Genomic DNA, 17,346 nt, shown 5'->3' on the forward strand with positions numbered 1-17,346 from the left:
AAAAAAAAAATTGGACTTTTTATTATAGTTTATTTTGAAACCTTTTACTATTATCTTGGTATACATGCATAATTCATCGAATAAATATTTGTGGACTTTAATAAAGCTAAATATTATAAAAAAGTTTTAAAATATAAGTAATTTAATTTAAAATTATTCTCTTTAATTTTTTAAAAATCGATTGTTTGATTCATTTCTTTACCAAAGTTCTAAATAAATTCAAAGATATTTTGGACTTTTTATTATAGTTTACTTTGAAATCTTTTATTATCTTGGTATATATGCATAATTCATGAAATAAATATTCGTGGACTTTATTAAAGTTAAATATAATAAAATGTCAAAAAAAAGTAAATTTAATTTAACAATTATTCTCTTTATTTTTTAAAAATTGATTGTTTGATTTATTTCATTATCATCTGCATTGAATTTCATTATGGTGTATAAACGTCATCACTACTAATAACAATGAGTAAATTTTAAGATCTTATAAATATTTTAGATGTTTATTTTGGTACACATAGAATAAAATGCAATTTAGATTATAAAATAAACTAGGATAAATAAAACTCACACAATATAAAAAAATATTATTCATAACAAAATAATAGTCCATTTAATTTTAATTAATTATGTTAACTACATGATATAAATGAATTGATATTTATGTCAATTGTTATGCAAAAGTTTATATCGTTAAACAAAATGTACGAAAATCTTTCTCAATCATATTTATATACTCCATTTTTTAAGTAATTAAATATTATTAAAATTAATAATTTAAAAATAATATAAAAATAAATATATAATGATGTGGTTTGGTAATCATTGATAAACCATGAAAAATGGTGTGGTTGGGTTGAATGAATATTGATGATTTGAAGGAGATAAAAATTAATTATATATTGAAAAGTAGATGCTTGGATTGGGTCGTCGCTGATAATCATGGTCTATATAGTGTGACAGTATTTTCAAATAAAACTTAGAATTTCACATTCTGTACAATATAAGCAGAGTCTGCTACAGCTCAATGTAACAATGCAAAAAGCCTTCCTACTAAGAGAAATCAACATCAGAATAAACACAATATGCTAACTACCAATACCATCTACCTGTCTAGGCAGAATCCATCTCTCTGTCTAGGCAGAATCCATCTCTCCTTCATTAGATTGCAATGGCTCTGAATCTTGATTCGGGAACACCTCCGACTGCAGAGATGGAAACACCTTGTTCACGTGCAACCATGTCTGCTCCCACACGTTGTCTCCCCCGAGAGTACTAGTGGGGACAAGCACCCCCTTCGTCTTCATGACGAGCAATGTGTTCTTGAGAAGTTCCGGGACCAGCTCCTGAACCTTCTCGCCCCTTTTAACCTTGAGTTTCATGTACTTCTCCATCCGGCCAATCACATTGCGCCACAGCTTGCAGAAGCTCGACAGTTGTGAGAGTTCGTGGAGCAAATGTAACAACACTTTCGTGAGCAGTTTCAACGCAAGAACGAGTGTTCCTTCTATGTTCCGGTATTCTTTTTGAGTTTGAGGGTTCCCTTGAGCAATTTCAGCCAAGTCATCAAGCATTGTGAATATCACCATTTCGAAGCACTGTGGCCAGAAGCCAATAGGAAGGCAAATCTCGTCTACTCCGGTCAGACACGTTTGCAATGATAGGAGAGCGTGGTTTCTAACTTCTTCCCTCTGGTCCAGACAAACCTTCCTCAATCCTTGGACAAGCCTCAGCCACATCTCACCGATGTCCTGGCACAATTTTGCTGCTTCTGCTTCGGACATAGCTTCCCTAGCATCTTGGGCCCAATGTACCAAACAAGAAACGCATCCTGCCATGAGATCCACAGCGTGGACCGATCTATCAGTCTGTCCGATGCGAGATTCTGCAAATTGCCTAGCTGCATCCACACAAAGTACGAAATTAGCCGGTGCTAGGTGGGCTCCATCAGCCATTATAAATGAGAGGGCTTCGAATCCCAATTCAGAAGCATCAGGGTGTCTGGCTGTGATAGAAAGTAAAGAAGCAATGGTTCGCCAGCCCATTGGAGATCGGATGTGAGTAGCATTTGCTTTGACCAAGCGGCTGACCTCCTGTGTTATCTGCTCACAGTATTGGTCGGCAACTCGAGCATCAAGCTTCAGAACCAGTTGTAGTGATCGCAGAAGTTCATCGGCGAGATTCTCCTTGTATGGAAGCAGTCGCTGGCAAATGCGAAGAAGTCCAAAAACTGCCTTCTCAACCAAGGCACAAGCCACAACCGTTGACTGAACTATACCTGCTATGTGATCATAAACACCTGGCCAGAGAAGTCCAATTCGGTCACGGTTGTTCAACGTAATTGCAATCAGCAGTTCCAGGCAGAACACCGCAGTGTCCTCATCCTCGGGCGAGGAATTTCCCTTCTGCGGTCGTCCAGCAGCCCATATGAGTGCGCGTGCAAGCTGCAATAAGGAATCAGCTTGCAAGAACTTGCTCTCAGTAAAGATGCTGTCAATATGGCACTTCTGGATCGTCTGAAGTGTGCGTTGATGAGCAGCCAGTTGTTGTTCAGTAGGCTGAGACCTTGGCTCTTCAGTATCAAGAGACAGAAGTTGGCTGAATCGACCCATAAGGCCTGAGGACCTCCTAGGTGTACCAATCGTTTGCATATGAGCAGAAGACAGTGAGTTTGTAAGAGGCTTCCCATGTCCTGGATCAGATGACATCTCCGTATCATCCGCTGCATCACTGGCCACACGAGCAGGCAGAAGGCCAAGCTTGTGCAATCTTAAGATGCAGTCCAGAATATTTCTCCAACCAGTACGCACAAAATCTCCATATCTATTTGCAATAGTGAAAACTGTAACCGTGGCCATTCTAGCTTTTGCATCATCACCAAAGGCCAGAACAGGTTCCTCTACAGATGAGGGGTTCAGGAGTGTTGTGAACTTACATAGAGACACAACAAGATCATCCAAAACATCTTCAAGATGATGACAGGCAGATATCTTTGCTACAGCCAAGAATCCATCTATACATGTTTGGTAAACATCATCATATTCTGCATGATCGAATACCACAGAGATAGCAGCAATTGTTGGACCAGACATGATTGCAAACATATCATGGTCAAGGTAGGTTCTGGAATCCGCAACTATGAATGGAGGGGTTTTTTTGGACTTGTGCATCAAATCAATCCATCTGCTAGGAGTCATTTCAGCAAAACCTGCTCCTTGTTCAGGTGTGGTGCGGATCTCATTCTTGCAGATGGAGTAATAGAGCTCAGAGAGGAAATCACGAGGTAGGTCATTGCCTCCATTGATGTGCCTGTTATTCTTTATAAAATCTTCTTCTGTCATCTTTTTCTTCACCTGTACGTTATGCTGATCAGTATTAAGCATGATGATCGAATAAGACAGCAAGAGTGCAGCATCCTTATTAGCTAAAATCAGAGGTGATTGCTCATAGTATCTCCCAGAAAATGCCTCAAGCACCCTTTGTATCTTCTGAGATTCCCCAGGCAGCCGAAAAGTCTCCAGAAAGAGCCTTAATGCAGTATCAAGGTTCATGTCTTGAAAATCAAATGTTCCTGCAAATTCATGTAGAACTTGGACACAAAAGTCATCGTGATTCCCAAGAAAATCTCCAACGAGATTTTTATCTAGTCCAGCTGTATAGCGGAAAAAGCAAGCTACACTCTGCGGATCAAGTTTGTCGGGCAACAGATGTGTTCCTTGGAGAAATTCTAGCCCTTTCTTTGGATCCCGATTGAAGTGATCAGCTCCAATCATCAATCTTCTTTTTATGTACCTTCTTCGGCGAACAAAAGGGACCCAATAATCAGGATCACTATAATTGTCGCATTTCACCATCCAGAACGGTGTATACTCCTCAAGATTTACAGGATTTGATTCAGAACCAGCTGATCCATTGCCAATCCTCTCAGCCATTCCCTGGATCACTGCAATCAGACCATCTAGGGCAAGAATATGCATGCTTGACAGAGGGCAATTCACTGGAAACGCACTCTTTGACAACAAATTAGCAAGTTCTTCAAACATGTTGCCGCACATTATATCACAATCTAAATTTGCATACATTTCTACCATGAAGGTTTTTTGCCTACAGAAATCAACTAGTGCCTCCATTACAACCTCCTGCTGCTGGTATGAAGCTCCATATCGACTTTGTGCAAGTCTCAAAATCACACATGCAAGGAAAGCTTCAAGCTGAAGTTTCAGCTCAGTGCGCAAATGCTGATATAAATTAAGAACAATGCTACAGACCATAGAAAGAATCAAGGGACTCATTGACAGCCCAAACTGCATAAGGTTACGAAATAACTCATCCTGTATCAAACTCAACAATCTGGGATGCTGCCGTATAGCAGGGCCACCTAATTCAATTGTTGAGTTAATCAAACCTAATGCGAATAGAGGCACATCTTCGTCAAATGATATCGAATTTTCTCTCAGACCTATCCCTGTATGCTCAGCGACATTAAGCAGCGAACAAAGAAAATGAAAAATTTCAACCATGCAGGGTACACCATATGGTTCTGTCATTAAATGCAAATCATATGGAACTACATCCTTCCCATTGTCACCCCTGGCACTATTCTCATCCATCATACTGTTCATAAGGCCAGATGCAGAACTCAAAACTCCAGAGGAGAGTCGACCATCATACTCAGAATTTCCACTGCCATTTTCTGCTTTGCTGCTGAAACTGTAATCAGGATCATGTGCAGCAGTCTGTTACAAAATAACATGGAAGGTTCCAAATGTAATGAGAAAACAGAACAAATAAAGCATCAGTGATTAATCCCCACGAAGACGTACACATATAAATAATGCTAATTGAGTGACAAGTATCACAAGTAGATACAGCACAGATGCACTCTGAAGTTAGCAAATTGTAGTGAACATTATCAGCATATCCAACAAAATTTTATCCAGTGGAACAGTGTCCCTTATAACTCCAACTGCATCAGTCTTATCTTTGTTTTTGTCCGAGTGACACTAACATGAATAATATAGACCAGAAAACAACATTTGAGGTTCTCAACGTTAATTAAACTGGGATATCAAAATCTCTGACTACAGGAAATAAACATAACCATTAAAAATTAATCACAAGCTATCGACCGTTCTGGTTCCTCTCCAGTGTTACAATCAAATGAGAGATTGAAGAAAATTACCTCATTTTTAATAGAACTGCCTCCCTTAACTATTGACCGTTCTGTATTGTCAGCATCTGGAAGGTGCGAAAAAATGCATCTAACGAGTTCATGCATTGTATGACGAGCTATCCTCTGTAAGAGTTCGCCTTTTGCACCAGCTTGATGTACTACCCGGAAACAGGTGTTCACAATGGTACACACATGTTGATTGCTCAACATCACTGATGCTTTACTTTTCATGCAAGCCAATAGAACCTGAAGTATCTTGGTTAATACAACCTCTTCAGATGTAGGGTCAGTTACCTCGAATCTACAGCTAGTAACTGCATCAACTACCAGATGCATGGCATCATCAACATTGACTGTATTTTTATCCAGTACATCAAGAATCAAAATCTTGTACACGGATGACAATGCAACACCAGTAATTGGAGCCCCTGTTTCATCTGACCGAATCACATCAAGAAATGGCTGGAGATACAAGGAAGGATTGACTGATCGCCAGTCATGTTGCCATGAAAACACTTGTCTTCTCAAGTTTTTAAGAGATTGAATGAGAGAGTGCTCCAACTGATCTTCACCTGATACGTAACGACCTCCCCATCTCACATTCCTTCTCATGACTGCCAGTACTGCTCCAATCTCTGAATTAATCATAGATCCCATCGTAGCCTTAGTGGAAGAGGTAGCCTCACAGTCCTCTGGTTCCTCTTCAATTGCATTAATACTAGATTGTAACCTTAAACGTCCCATTGCTAAGCGAAAGTTGCACCTTTCAACAAGTAATCTGATCAAGTAAAAGAAAACGTGATTGGAACTGAATTAGGATATTCAGCAGACCAAGAATACCATCTCTTCAGAAATACAAGAATTGTGAGATTTGAAAAGCAATATAAGGCTATAAACATATGTTCCTTTCCCGTATATAGCATATGAGTTTCAAAGTGGGATCCAACTTTTTTATGCAAAAGTAGTACAGCATCAGAAGTAAATGTTCTACACACACCCAATCCCATACATAATGCTATGCACCATATCACAGCTTCAATTATTGCTTAAGCAACATAACAAACTAAGTTATTTTTCAACACCCTATACTGCAACTAATCCTAGAGAGAATTGCAGGAAATCATAATACAGGAAGGACATCAACAATCAACACTTTTGCATTTGAACTCCAAGAAATGAATAAATCCACATTTCCCCTAATATTTTGGTGCATACTGATTGACTAGTATTGACCATTTTAGATAATTTGATAAAATGATTCCAAACAATGCAACAGATATTAGTTCGAACTTGGTGATCCACGCCTATCAACTCCGCTACATTCAAGCACAAAAATTCTAAGAATCAGAAACCATTTTACAAGTTGAAATTTAGCAGTCAAATGGTGGTCCACGGCCTCCAAAGTATTGCTATTGCTAATTGCATCGAATCAGATCATAAACTTTGTTAGCTACCATGAACAACATTTTAACCGCGAATATTAGCTATTGTAGATACACTTCCCGCCCCTCGGTGGAGAAATCACCGATCGCAAAATCAATCACATTCCGGGATAAACCTCAATATTTCTAACTCTTACTTAAATCCAAACAATATAGAAAGCAGTGGCAAAGCTAAGTAAGGTTTGGCATCTTAATTCCCGTAATGAAACATAAATTCTTCCATAAATGTGATACTCAAACCAGAGTTCCTAATTCCTAAATATAGCAGAAAATCAAAGATATAATTGTGCGTATACTCACGTACAGAAGAATAGTGGAGAGTAGATCCGAGGCTTCGACGGCGGAATCTTGGTTTCCGGTGGCGATATTTGAGGAAGTGAACCGCCGGTGGATTTTCTGTTGACTGTTGGCGAGGAGAAACAGAGACAAAATTATGAAGACGGAAAATTAGAGAGGAAAAAGGCAGAGATAAGAAATTAAAAAATATTTAAAAAATGGGAAAAGGTAAATGAAAAGTTTTCGGTACGAACGACGCCGTTCCTTTTGAAAACTCTGACGTCACCACCTTATTTTGGGTAATCGAATTTTTGTTAGTTTTTAAGTAGGAAATCACGTTTTAGGACATAATAAATATTTAAATTTGAAAGTTTTAATATTGCATTGATATTTCATCGAAACATAAATGTGAAAAAGGTGGAAAATTGAGTATTGAATCCTAGTAATAATTTACTAGTGTTATTAAACGATGGTTTAGTAGTAATGGCGTAGTAACTTTTATTTGTTTCAAGGAACGTTGATATAACAGAAGATGAGAAAAATTGGTAACTTATTCATTTTCGTTTCTCAATAATTTAGTTGAGAATAACCATATTCCAAAGCTAATCATTCTTAGCAGAGTCAAGACTTTAACGGTAAGAGGCTAATTTTCTGTTAATAGTTGTTTAGTTTTTTTGCTTTTTGTCAACTTAGTCAACAACAACTATGGGAGAGATGCTTATGCCATCAGCAATGCGGTCTCTTAACCGTCTCTTAATCGTCTCTTAACCGTCTCATCTCTTAACTATTCATGGGTCTCACTGTACTTTTCACTCTATTTATTAACTAAGAGACAGAACCTGCAACCCTCCATCTCTTATCCGTCTCTTAACTATCTCATCCCTTAACTATTCATTCAATTTCATTTTTTTATTTTTATTTCCAACAAATTCAATTAATAAAAACACACTTCATTAAATAAAATAAAATTACAACTTAAAATCCTAAAAAAATACATAATTATATTCGTGGCAAAATAAATAAAAAAAAAGACATAATTTAAAATATAATTTTATAGAAATTATAAAAACTACTCCGCTGGCGAATCATCCCTCGGAGGCGGTGGAGGCGGAATACCAAGTTGTCCCGCCAGATACACAATGCCGGCATGATGGGCTTGAAATTGGGCAGGCGTCATGCGGGAAGTGTCCGCCATCGTGGCGGTGAAGTACATGGACATTAAGGAGGAGGGCGGCCCTTGGGAGCCCGCCTTGCTTGATTCGCCTCGGCCCCTCCTCCCTCTAGCCGCCTTCGCCGCCTTGGTCCCTTGCGGCCGACGGCGCCCACAGGAGGACCCCCTGCATCGTCCGTCGTGCCCTCAACCTCCTGCGAGGCAACCTCCTGTGCGGCGCTATCTGAACCGCCCCCACTAGACGAGTGTTGGCCACCCGACGTGTGCTTCATGCGCTTCGAGGTCGGGCCCGTGCTGGACTGGACACCGCCAGCCCACCTTGCCACGTCTTTGACGACCTCCCAAACATCGACATGTTTTAATTCTTTGCCGGTGTCGTCGAAATAGACTCGTAAACCCGATCTCAGAATGTCGGCTCCCGTGGCTCCGCTTTGGTAATGAGCCGCTTCAGTCTTGTAGATGCTGCAGAATTTTTTGACCTCTCTGTCGACTCGGTCAAAGTGAGCGCGGAGCATCTTCAATGTGCGGCGGCGGGACCCCTTCGGCTTAATCTCGTTGTAGGCCTCAGTGACCTTTTCCTAGAAGCACTTCCGGGTTTGTTGATTCCCGACGATGGGATCGTACGAGACGCTGATCCAGGCGTTGTACACAGCCATCGTGTCCTTGCGGCTGTACGGATGCCGGCCTACATCCTCCTCCGACTCGGCTGCCTCCGCCTCTTCCTCCACGGCGTCGAATGCCCTGGAGCTTTAACCTCCTCGTCCTCCTTCCGGAGTGGGTTCATCCGGATAATCCTAACTAATTTGGGATAATCCCTGCGAATACCTCGGGGCAGAGGGACGTGCGTATGCATCCAAATCAAAATAGGGTGGTTGGTACCCCGCCGACGTCGACGAACCTAAACCCGAACCACCCAATACATTGTACATGCCCCCAGTCGCCAAACGCGTTGATGTCAAACCCGCCGGAGCCGCCACCGCCAGAGTTTCCGTCGTCGGACATTTTGTGATGAAAATTGGAGAGGAAATGGAGATGATTTGGGAAGAATAAATGTGTGTTTGTGTGTATAATGAGGATGAAATAGGAGTATTTATAGAGTAAAAAAATAAAAATAATAAAAAATATAAAACGGTCGAAAATGGTAATATTACCGTTTGATTTTTAAAATTTTTTTATTTATTAAATTCGATTTTTTTTAAAAAAAATGATTTATTGCGTCAGCGTGACGAAGCCCACTCGCGGGCCGGCGAGTGGGCTGTTAGAGTTTGTATACTAGAAATCACCTTTCGAGTGATTGAATACTGTAAAACTCTATAAGCTATTTTCCAATAAATAAAACAGATTATTTTTGTCATAATGTTGTTATGTTTTACATTTAATGGTTGTTTATTGCATATTTAAATGTATAAGAATGTAACAAAGTCTAAGTCATTGTTCTAGTAGACCGGTTATGGGCGTCGTCCAATTTAAGGTAACACGGTCAGTTCTGAACAAAGAAAAAACAGAATTTCACAACCCAGATAGGCCTAGACTACCTATCGTGAAAGGTTGCAATGTCAGTCCGATTATTTCTAAGCCTTATTGAAATAAGATGACGTTGGTGTGGTATAGCACTGAATGGATCTAACAGCAAGACATGTCTATATGCTATCTACTGAAAGACGAGGTCTTGATAATTAATTTCTTAATCAATGTACGTTAGCATTGAGCATACAATATTGAGTATCTACTACTTTGACTTACCAAAGGTGCGGGTTTTTCGTCACCCAACGATCCAGGTATATTGGGTAGTGGTGATCGTTATCTAGCGGTGCTAGGATTGCTATTACGTTGAATCGTGCGCGAGGAGAGTCTCGTTTGATAACATCCACGAGAGGAGCTCGAAACAAGGTTTTATTATTCGGAACCTAGCTAGTTGGAGTTTAATTACTCTATGAATAATAAATAAGAGTTTCTTGCTGAGTCCACTCTTGGAGATTAAAATATGTTAATTAATCAAGTCCATAGCAGACATTAATTAATTAATGGATGTTTCCATCTTAAGCACGGGAAATAAATTACTTACTTCAAAAGGAAACCCGGAATACTCGTAATTTCAGATTTCGAGAGGCAGTGCAATATTACTTCTGTAGTGGCTGCTTGTAATATTCCAATATAAGCTTATATTAAATTGTGGGTTCAATTTAATTAGTATAAAGCTAATTGGGTGAGGCCTGATCCAAATTCTTCCTTAGATCCCTGACTGGGCCCAATATGTGAATTTATATAAATAGGAGAATAAAGGAGACAGAAAGGCAGATGGATAATAATTATTACACAGAATTTTCGTCCCCCTCAGAGAGAGTTCGAAAATTGTTTCCTCCGTGAGCAGAATTCTGTCTTCGTTATTCAAGTCCTAGTACGCTGGTGAGATTTGCCCACACAAATATCAGTGTATAGTCCGGGACACCAGTCAGAAGATCCGAGGTCGAGTACTGAAGATCTTCACGTGGAGACGGAGCAAGCCATCATCGATTCTTGATTGAATCAACGAGGTAAATTGGCTAATTCCGTAGTAAGCATGTTTTAGGGATTTAATATGCTAAAGCATGTTTTAATTCAAGTTATGAGCATGATACATGTGATAATTACGCGAATAGAATTAGTCTAAATAATTTGCTAAATAGATCAAATTATGTGATCGGATTTTACGCACGCTTCCGCTGCCAACCCCTTCAATTGGTATCAGAGCCAGCCTTTGGTTCTGATTATTTGGATTTAAATTTTGCGAAATGCATATGTATTATTTGATTGCGAAGCATGTTTTTGGTGTTTTGTTTAATTTATTATGCATGATGAACTCAAGAACTATCGAATCAAAGAACTTGAATTACTCGATCGTACGAGACGTGCGATCCGTCGGCGCTCCCACCGAGATGGATTGCACCACGCGCGATCGTGAAATAGGGTTGTCGATTGAGTGGGAGCCGAGGGATCACGATCACGGGGCGACGCGCTTCGAGCGTGGGCTCGAGCGCGACGCAGACCAAGACCGCAGCCCGGAGCTGGCCCCCGCATCAAGGCCGACGTGAAGGCTACTACGGAGTGGTGGTTCGTCCGAGAACCACCGAGACACCAGGCGCCGAGAGCTGGAACCCTAGGCGGAAGGAAGGGTGGTTGGAGCTGGCCGAGAGCGGGCGCGCCACCGTGCGCGCCGCTGGCCGAGAGTGTTAAGGTTAGTATACTGAAAAGCATGTTTCGAGTGAGAGTTTGCACGAATAGAACGTTGCATATATACGTAAAAACCCTACAATCCACTTTTGACCCGATTCAGTATTATTCGAGCATTTCGCACGAATGTAATCAGTATATTATTACATTGTGTTTGCTTGTGCGTTTATGAGATGTTTTATAAACATTTAAATGCATAAGAAGTAAACAAAGCCTAAGTCTTTTGCTTAGTAGACTGGTTGTGGGCGTCGTCCACTTTAAGGTAACTACAGTCAGTTCTATGCAATGCTTTGCAAAAGAAAAAGAAGAATTTCACAACCTAGATAGGATTTGGCTACCTATCGTGAAAGGTTGCAATGTCAGTCCGATTATTTCTAAGCCTTATTGAAATAAGATGACGTTGGTGTGGTATAGCACTGAATGGATCTAACAGCAAGACGTGTCTTTATGCTATCTACTGAAAGACGGTGTCTTCATAAATATTTAGTTCTTAATCAATGTACGTTAGCATTGAGCATACGATATTGAGTATCTACTACTTTGACTTACCAAAGGTGCGGGTTTTTCGTCACCCAACGATCCAGGTATATTGGGTAGTGGTGATCATTATCTAGCGGTGCTAGGATTGCTATTATGTTGAATCGCGCACGAGGTGAGTCTCGTTTGATAATGTCCTCAAGAGGAGCTTGAACAAGGTTTTATTATTCGGAAACTGGCCAGTTGGAGTTTTATTACTCTATGAATAATAAATAAGTGTTTCTTGCTAAGTCTATTCTTGGAATTAATAAGATGTTAATTAATTAAGTCCATAGGAGACTTTAATTAATTAATGGACATTTCTATCTTAAGCGCGGAAAATAAATAATAAACAAAATGGAAACCCGGAATACTTATAATTTCGGATTTGGATGGGGAGTTCAATATTACGTCTGTAGTGGCTGATCGTGATATTCCAATATAAGCTTGTATTAAATTGTGGGTTCAATTTAATTAGTAAAAAGCTAATTGGGGGAGCCCATATCCAAAACCTTCCATAGATCCCTGACTGGGCCCAATATGAACTATTATAAATAGGAGAATAAAAGAGACAGAAATAACTATTTTTGAGTGAAATTTTCGTCCACTCTAAATTGAGAGAGGGGGACGATTTTTCTTAAGGAATTTCTCCTCCGTGAGATTTTCAGCTCCTCCTCCGTGAGAAAGTTCTGTCTTCTTTATTCGAGTCTTAGTGTTTCGATAAGATCAGCCCACCCTGATGTCGGAATACAGTTCGGGACACAAGTCAGAAGATCTGTGGTCTAGTATTGAAGATCATCGTGGAGAAGGCGCGAGCAATCGACGATTCTTTGGAGAATCAATGAGGTAAATTGGCTAACTCCGTAGCAAGCATGTTTTAGAGATTTTTGTGCTAAAGCATGTATGTAATTCAAGTTATGAGCATGATACATGTGATAATTACGCGAATAGATTTTGTCTAAATAATCTGCTAAATAGATCAGTATTATGTGATCCGTTTGTTTGCACGCTTCCGCTACCAACCCCTACAGAGAGCTCGCGCCACCCCGACGGCTCGGATGGCCGAGACGGGCGTCGAGACGCTGGCCGAGAGGCGCGCGCCGCCGCGTGTGCGCCTGGCCGAGAAGAGTCGACATCCGACGGATCAACGCGCCGAGACGGGCGGGGCACACCTGGCTGAGTGGAGCGGCACCGACGTGCGCGCTCCTGGCCGAGAAGATGCGAAACCCGACGAGCCAGGCGGCCGAGACACTGGCGCGCCATCTGCGTGCCACGGCCGAGACGCTTCATGCGTCGTGATTCGATGACGAATTCGTCGGATTTTCGTCGTTCATCGTTCGTGCGAACCTCGTGCGATGAGATAACGATGAAGGATTATTTTAATAATTATTTTATTAAAAGATATCATTAAAATATTATTATTTAATGGAAATAAAATCTTTTTGGAAGATTTACCTAGATTTTAGGAATATTTTTATTATTTTCTATATCTATGGAAATAAATAATATTATTTTGATTCCTAGATGATATGGATGAGAATAATTTAATAGTTTCCTAATATTTATATATCTAAGATCCTAACAAGGATAGATATGTATGAATACATTAAATAATAAAATATCTCTTCCTAATCTTGAACAAGGAAATAATTTGAATTTATTTTTCATGTCTTATTAAGGATTAAATAATTTGTTTATTTTAGATATACCTTATAGTAGACATGAATAAGAATTAAATTCTAGAATAATAGTTTCCTAAAGGAAGATAACAACATAAAACTAAAGATTTAATTATCCAGCAAATTAAATACCAACAGAATTTAATTAAGCTTTTGTCTGCCTAAAGGCTAAGGATAATTAAAGAAAAACCATAACCCAAATATCTAAGCTATAATTACGAACTTAACGTTTGTATATGGTCTCCATCAATTGGTCTGCAATTTATGAAGCCTTTTTTCTAATATTATCGCCACCTACTCTGTGGGGACAATAATCCTAAGAAACTACGAGATTCAGAAGTTCACACAGAATTTATGAGATAGCTTGATCTTGTTAGCAGCACATAAGCATTGTTATGGGAGTGTGTTGTAGAAATGAGACTCTGTAATGCTAAAGAGGTGGTCTTGCTTAGGCAACATTAGGCGGCCATGCCACACTGTGGTCTCTGGACTATTCGTCGGTGTTGTGACCAGTAAAAATGTAAGATTTTAATGCGTATTAACTTCCTCTGGATGGTACATAATTTTATTTTTTACAGTTGTAAGATTTTGAAAAGTTTTATGATTAATCTAATCAAACATCTTACATAAGATTATGACAAATAGTAAATACTCTGTTTTGCAGTGCAAATCAAATCGTCAAGATGTCATTCGATCCTCTGTCTGCAATTCTAAAAGAAAGTAAACTCCAGGGCCAAAATTGCATAGAATGGAAATAAAATTTGGACATCGTTCTTACAGCTGAAAAGTACAGCTTTGTACTCACAACCCCGCGACCTCCAGTGCCACCCGCTAACGCTGCGGCAGGAGTCAGAGATGCACACAGACGGTGGCATAAGGCGAATGAGATGGCTAAGTACTACATGTTGGCATCTATGTCATCAGTACTCAAGCATCAGCATTCTGCCATGCATACTGCTGCCGAGATTATGCATAATCTCTAGAATCTTTTTGGTACTCAAAATCGAACGACTAAGTCTCAAGCCTTTTGGAGTATCATCTCGAAGACTATGAAGGAGGGCTCGTCTGTGAGGGACCATGTCCTCGAGATGATAAGCCACCTCAACCAGATTGAGGTCTTGGGAGGGATGATCGATCCCGAGTCCCAAGTGACCTTTATCCTTCAAAGTCTCCCCCTAGCTTTCAGCAGTTCAAGCTCAACTTCGAGATGAACAAAAGGAACTACACCTTCGCGGAACTGTTGACTGAACTTCAGTCGGCGGAGAATCTTATGATCCAGGCGAAGGCGGCCATGATGACATCGGCACCTCGTTCCTCTGGCTCTAAGCCTAGCGCAGGAAAAAGGCAGGACTGACCAAGATAGCTAAGGGAAAGAAGAAGAAAAGAGCAAACAAGAAGCCCACGGGGAAGTGTTTCAAGTGTGGAGAGAAGGGGCATTGGAAGCCAGATTGTCCTAAACGGGGCAAGGCTACAGGTATGTGCTGGGGTTTGGTGCCCCTTGCACAGCAGAAGACATGCATAAACAAATAAATCAGATCTACAGATCTATTTGACCGATTATGAGATTAATTGATTCACATGTTAAACAATCAATTGCATGCTAGAACGCACATTAATTCATGCTTAAGGAATTTAACCCTAATTCATGAAATCCTACGGTTTAGAATTACCGATCTGATTCTCCAAAGAATCGACGATTGCTTGGGCCTTCTACACGTGATGTTCTTCATACTCAACCACAAACCTTCTAATCTGTATCCCGAACTCTGATAATGACCTTTGGATGGGCAAAGCTTGTCAAAATTGAAAATGGATTGACTAGGCAGAAGATAGAATTCCCAACAGAAGGGAATGAAAATTTCCGTCTCCTCATAAAAAGAGGGAGCACGAATTTAATTATTAAATTCATTAATTTTGTCTTCTATTTAGTCTCCTTTATATAGAGTTATGATGGGCCAGATTAGGGATCCATGGAGGTTGGACTTAGGCCAAACCTGTTGGACTTTTACTAATTAAATTAAGCCTCAATTTAATACAAGTCCAATAGAATATTATTATCGTCCACTATAGTATAATAATATTGACTGCCCGTCCAATCCCAAATTACGAGTAATCCGGGTTTTACCTCTTAATTTATTATTTCCCGTGTTTAAGATATAAATATCCATTAATTAATTTAAGTCTGCTATTTGACTTTAATTAATTAATATCTTTTTCCAAGAGTTGTCTAGTTCAAAATCTTTATTTATTATTCTGGAATAAATTCTAACCGGCCGGGTTTCTAAATAATAAAACATTTTTCGAACACCTCTTAAGGATATTATCAAACTGGACTCACCCAGCACACGATTCATTGCAATAACAATACTAGCACCTCTAGACATTGATCACCACTACCCAAGATAGCAGGATTCTTGGATTGCGAAAAATCCGCACCATTTGATAAATCAAAGTAGTGCATAATCAATATCGTATGCTCAATATTATGTCAACAATGATTAAGAAATAACAATCACCGAGACCTCGTCTTTTAGTAAATAGCAAGAAAGAAAGACTTATCTCAACTGTTAGATCCTTCAATGCTATACCACACCAGTGTCGTTTATTTCCAAAGGTAAGGAAATATGCGGACTGACACTGCAACCTTTCACGATAGGTAGCCAAAGCCTATCTAGGTTGTGAAATTATTTTTCTCTTCTACAAAGAACCGACTGCGTCACCTTCTGTGAACGTCGTTCACGACCTGTCTACTATGTAGAAGAATTAGACTTATTTGCTTCTTATACATTTAAATGTTTGAGATACATCTTATATATGCACAAGCAAACATCAATGCGACAAAATTACTTCTTCTCGCCTTGGGATAAAAGTGGATTGTAGAGTTTATTGTATACAAGCAATTCTATCTGTGTAACATGCTCGAAATATGCTTTTCAGTATACCAATTCTAACAATCTCCCACTTATACTCAAAATCATGCTTTCGAGTATACCCACTGCCAAAATTCTCCCACTTATACTCTAAGCAGGTCTCGGGCCATGATACATCGAACTACCGTACTTTTCACCTCATGTGTAAAACATGTTGCCATACAGACATTTTGTGAAAAGTTCTGCCAGGTTGTTCTCTGATGATATCTTGGAAACCATAACGTCTTGATGCGCACTTAATCCTTAATTAATTTCATACTTCATCTCTATGTGATTGCTTAGCTTTATCAGATCGTGTTTCCCTCGAGTTAGACACCTGGCTAGAGTAATCATAACAAAATATAATACTCATAGGCATACTCGGATTCACGGTCTAATCTATCAGGAAGTTACTGAGATTAACAACTACCTTAGTAGTTTCTGATGAAACCACACTTGTAATTTTCATGATAGAGTCCGTGATGTAATCACACTCCTTCATGACTCAGTTTTCAACTCCTAACGTTAACACATAGTCAGAGGATAACTCGATCATCAATCAATTATAAAATCGAGTCGATGTAACCTAAAGGACATAACATGGATGTCTGGTAAACTAGAGCATACCGTTTAGTCTTCTTCAAGTACTATAGTATATTCTTTACCCAATCTAATGTCCTTGGCCATGGTTAAAATGATATCATGCTTCTATGCCAACGGCAAAGCTAATATCTAACTTAATACACATCATAGCATATATGAGACTTCTAATTATGGAACTTGTCTCATTCTTCTTGATCTCATTCAATGTCGAAAAACACTTGACTAGAGATAAAATAATTCCATCTAGAAAAAGAAAAACCTTTTTCTTGGAATTTTCAATGCTAAAGTGTCTAAGTATTGTGTAGATGTAAGATTCTTTAAGAAAACATACATTCTTTTTCTAGCAATCTAATGACAGAGATGC

The 17,346-nt window shown here is 39.4% G+C and overlaps 1 protein-coding gene across 3 annotated transcripts; it reads right to left on the reverse strand.

The window, feature by feature from the left end:
* Positions 1-968: 968 nt before the first annotated feature.
* On the reverse strand, positions 969-7,068 carry LOC121771566 (ARF guanine-nucleotide exchange factor GNOM-like). Of its 3 annotated transcripts, none has more exons than XM_042168381.1 (3): positions 6,923-7,068; positions 5,186-5,954; positions 969-4,739 (listed from the first exon to the last, which is right to left on the reverse strand). In XM_042168381.1, exons 2-3 carry the CDS (start codon positions 5,918-5,920, stop codon positions 1,140-1,142), a joined length of 4,335 nt encoding a protein of 1,444 aa, XP_042024315.1. In that variant the 5' UTR covers positions 5,921-5,954; positions 6,923-7,068; the 3' UTR covers positions 969-1,139. The 3 variants fall into 3 exon arrangements, with proteins under 3 accessions (XP_042024315.1, XP_042024317.1, XP_042024318.1); XM_042168383.1 differs by having other exon boundaries at positions 6,919-7,068; XM_042168384.1 differs by lacking the exon at positions 6,923-7,068 and having other exon boundaries at positions 969-4,713; positions 5,186-5,310.
* Between the last annotated feature and the right edge of the window lie 10,278 nt (positions 7,069-17,346).

The sequence above is a fragment of the Salvia splendens genome, chromosome 16 (assembly GCF_004379255.2).
Source record: "Salvia splendens isolate huo1 chromosome 16, SspV2, whole genome shotgun sequence".
NCBI lineage: Eukaryota > Viridiplantae > Streptophyta > Magnoliopsida > Lamiales > Lamiaceae > Salvia > Salvia splendens.